At 40.0% G+C, this 3862-nt stretch overlaps 1 protein-coding gene across 1 annotated transcript in view; it reads left to right on the forward strand.

Moving 5' to 3' along the window:
* The window catches only part of ZMPSTE24 (zinc metallopeptidase STE24), a 39761-nt gene extending 38003 nt beyond the window's left edge, over positions 1 to 1758 (forward strand). The window contains exon 8 of the mRNA XM_019643686.1: positions 204 to 1758. Within this exon, the coding sequence (XP_019499231.1) occupies positions 204 to 428 (225 nt within the window). The 3' untranslated portion in view covers positions 429 to 1758. The remainder of the gene's footprint in view (positions 1 to 203) is intronic.
* The last annotated feature ends 2104 nt before the right edge of the window (positions 1759 to 3862 follow it).

Genomic DNA, 3862 nt, shown 5'->3' on the forward strand with positions numbered 1-3862 from the left:
AATGTCTGGTCTTTGCTTGAGGAGGGAGAGACTCAATTTATAATAACGCCCCCATGTTAGGTTCCCTAAATACTAGTTCTCTTTCTTTGGGCTGCTGTTTCTGTTATCCTGAGCTGAACTTCCTCTCCAGTCTTAGCTCATAAAACCTTCAGTGACAACAAAGGCTTGGGCAGTAGTTAAAACCCTTTTATTTACTTTTCCAGGTTCTTTCTTTCTGCCTAACCGTCCTAAGCCGCAGATTTGAGTTTCAAGCGGATGCATTTGCCAAGAAACTTGGGAAGGCTAAAGACTTATATTCTGCTTTAATCAAACTAAACAAAGATAACCTGGGATTCCCTGTTTCTGACTGGCTGTTTTCAATGTGGCATTATTCTCATCCTCCACTACTAGAGAGACTTCAAGCTTTGAAAACTTCAAAACAAGAATGAGTTGTCCAGGGTCTGCGACTGAAGACATTTCTGATTATTTCTGTCCTGGCAGCATGTTCCGGCTCTTGATGTTTTTAAACTTTTTTTTTTTTTTAAGAAAAATTATTAAGTACAGAAAAGCCCAGATTTAAATACATTTAATATTTCATTTTAAAAATTATTTTAATCATTTCTTAAAGGAAACACTGGATAAAATGTTAAGGCTTAATGTTTTTAAAGGCATAGTTTTATCTTTAACATTGCATTTACCATCAGCTTGTAAAATTATTTGAGGAAATACAGAATTCGCTTTATGCACACATTTACATAGAATGTGCATATAAGGTGTCTTGGGGCATATGCGCGTATGTTTAAAAGAGGACACCCAACCCCTGAGTCCTCTCTGTAATACAGAACCAGTGACACCCAGTCGTTGGGCTCAGATCTAAGTTGAGACTTGTTACTTTCATACTCTTATGATTTAACCTGGCTAATCAGTGTTTTAAATAAGGAAGAAAGATAGTAATTGGTTAGTCTGATGTTATTTAAATGAAAGTAGTCGGAAATATGCCCTATTGTTCTACCAAATTTCTCTGTTCCCTCTCTTGGTACATACCAATCAGGAATTTCCAACTGTGCTTTGAAATGAGAAATTATATCTAGAATGTTTCAATTCATTGGGTTATGTTTTTAAGAAAATCTTTATCTTTTCTTCCACCTGGTGGGTATAATCCCATTAGGGATAAACTAGTATTTTTCAAAACATTCAGTTTTTTCCTCATTCCTACTCTTTTATTCAATTACAGTGCATCCTTTCACTTAGCAGATATTGCCATATTGAACAGGTTTTGCTATTTTTAAAGTGGTGGAATGTGGAAAGAAGAAATGACATTTTAAGAGACATAAGGGTGAAATACTGACAATTCTCTTATGATATAATAGGAAAAAATATAGTTTTCTATCTCTTTCAAGGACAGAAGAGTTTCAGTTTTTATTTTTGTAATTTTTATCAATAAGTCATAAGTACTATTTAATCAGGCCTGGTTCTATTTTTGAAAAATTACAGTTCTTAATAGGCAGATAATTTTTCTTTTCAAAACAAATGCCTCAAAAGATTTCTTTTCTAGTTTTCAAAGCTGCGTGTTTGACTGCTTCAAATCTCTGTCCACTTCCTGAATGAGAACTCTTTGTGCCTAAACTCCCACCCACTGGTAACGCTTGTCTTCTAGGCGTTTATTCCAAAGTGGGATCAACTGCGCACCCTCGGTATCTGGCCTGAAAGTCTTTTGCTCAACTCATACTTGGGTGATGTCTTTACATGGAAATGTAATAAAAATAAAGATCTAGTTTAGTACTGCAGTATTTATTTTCCTATGGCTAACGAGGAGCAGCCCTGCGATTTTATCCAGCATCCTTTATCGTGAATTCATGCTGTGATAACTGCCTCTCCTTCCTTCTGTGCCTTTAAATACAAATTTCAGTTCTGCACAAGTGAAACATTAAAAATTGCCAATGCAGATTGATGTACTTTGTCTTTGATTTGACAAAACTTGTGTCATTTATTACATAGCTGTAAATTTAGCACCTAGAGGAACTGAGTTGCTAGGCCATGAAGGGTGGGAGGAAGCAGCAGCCCTAACGCTGAGTGATGCCCCCACCATCACCGAGCCTCCCTCACGGAGTCTTCTTCAGTGCCTCCCTCCTGCTCCACTCCCGAGTGTTCCCGGTCCTGGCTGGTGTTCCCTCAGAAGCTTCATTCGGAACCATTGCTTCTCCATTTTCATAACCTCAGATTATCTTGGGCTTGTCTGGTCTGCTCCAGCTTTCTCTTCGGTCCTCCTTACCTGTGGCAGCAGTAATGATCTTTTTAATATGTGATTGTTTATGAATAGCAGAGGCATAGGGATGGCCAGAGGATACTGGTAGCTTCCTGAGGTATTGACCAGTCAGGGGAAGGAGTAGAGAGGCCAACCAAGGAAGGAAAGAGGTGCCACTTTGCACCTTAATACTTGGTAGATATGCAAGGGGCACAATGAAGTAGATCGAGGCCTCAGGTGAAATAATAGGCCTGGCCGCAGCAGGGTTGATCTCTGAATCTAGCAGAGTCTCTGTCCTGTGTATAAACTGCCTTTATCTGAGTTGGCCTTTTGCTGAAGTCTGAGAGCTACTAGTAAATTCTGCCTGTTCAGGATAGGAGCAGAATTCCTGGGATTGCTAGGGATTTTAGTGCTAATGACAGGCCCACCCCTAATTCTTTATGTAGTCTTCCTCTTCTTGAGGAAGCCCCCTTCTGCTTGGTCTTTTCATCAATCCTTTGTATTCTTTTGTACATGTATACTTTATATATTTTAGCTTTGACTGTTTTGAGCAGGGGTTGGCAAACTTTTGAGATGGAAGAGCCGCCAGGGGTCAGCAAACTGTGGCTCGTGAGCCACAGGCTCTGAAGTAAAATTGAAAATGAAAATAAAACTATCATAGTTTCATTTATAAAAAATTTTAAGGATATTAGTCACATAACGGTGATTATATAAAAATATATTTATGGCTCTTGAATAATTTTTAAATTGTGAGGGACAGGATCGGCTCTTCCAGGGGTTGGCAAACTTTTGATACGGATGGTACCAAAAGAGCTGCATGTGGCTCGTGAGCCGCAGTTTGCCGACCCCTGGTTTTGAGTGTTCTATTATTGTTAGCAGAAAGCTTAATAAGTATCACGTGTGGGCCTTAAGTTCTGTCCTAGGTTCTATACAAAGAAAACTACAGAGAACTTGTATCCCAAAATTTCAGATTCAAGACCACAGTGGTGTGAATGAGTATCTGGTATGTCAGTCAGGCTAAGGACAGTTTGGTGGGAAGGCAGACATGGTCTGTAGTGGAATAGGGTAGCCCTATTCAGACAGTATGGATAGGAAAACCTCTGGCTCTTATTATCCAGGATGGTTTCCAGGGAGGAGGATTTCTTAAACCATTTGGCCCGAGACAGGAGGATACCCCGACGTATTCTGAAAACCTGTGAAACCAGAACTGCCCTCACCTGGTGAGCAGGATGAAGCCTGCATCTCAGATCACAGCCTGCAGGTCAGAGCTCCCCTTTGGCTCTCCGGATTGTGGTTGATAAACAGGGAAAGTGTAACTTAAGGGCAATAATGAAAGCTCTAGAATCCAACATACCACATACTAGTAAGACGTTGGGCAAGAAACTTGACCGAGCCTTCATTTCTCCACCTGTTACTTAGTCTGTACCTCGCTCTGTACCAAGCTCTGCTCTAGGTGCTAGGGAAACACATTAGTAAATGAATGATAGAAAAATCCCCACCTCATGTAGTTTGCATTCTTGTGTGGGGACAATCTAAATATATAAATGATGATGCATATCTTGTAGAAAAAGGAGGCCTGGGGTGTTTGTGTGCAGTGGTGGTGATGGAGGGGAATTGCAGTTTTAAATAGAGTGGTCA

Source organism: Hipposideros armiger, unplaced genomic scaffold, assembly GCF_001890085.2.
Source record: "Hipposideros armiger isolate ML-2016 unplaced genomic scaffold, ASM189008v1 scaffold_82, whole genome shotgun sequence".
NCBI lineage: Eukaryota > Metazoa > Chordata > Mammalia > Chiroptera > Hipposideridae > Hipposideros > Hipposideros armiger.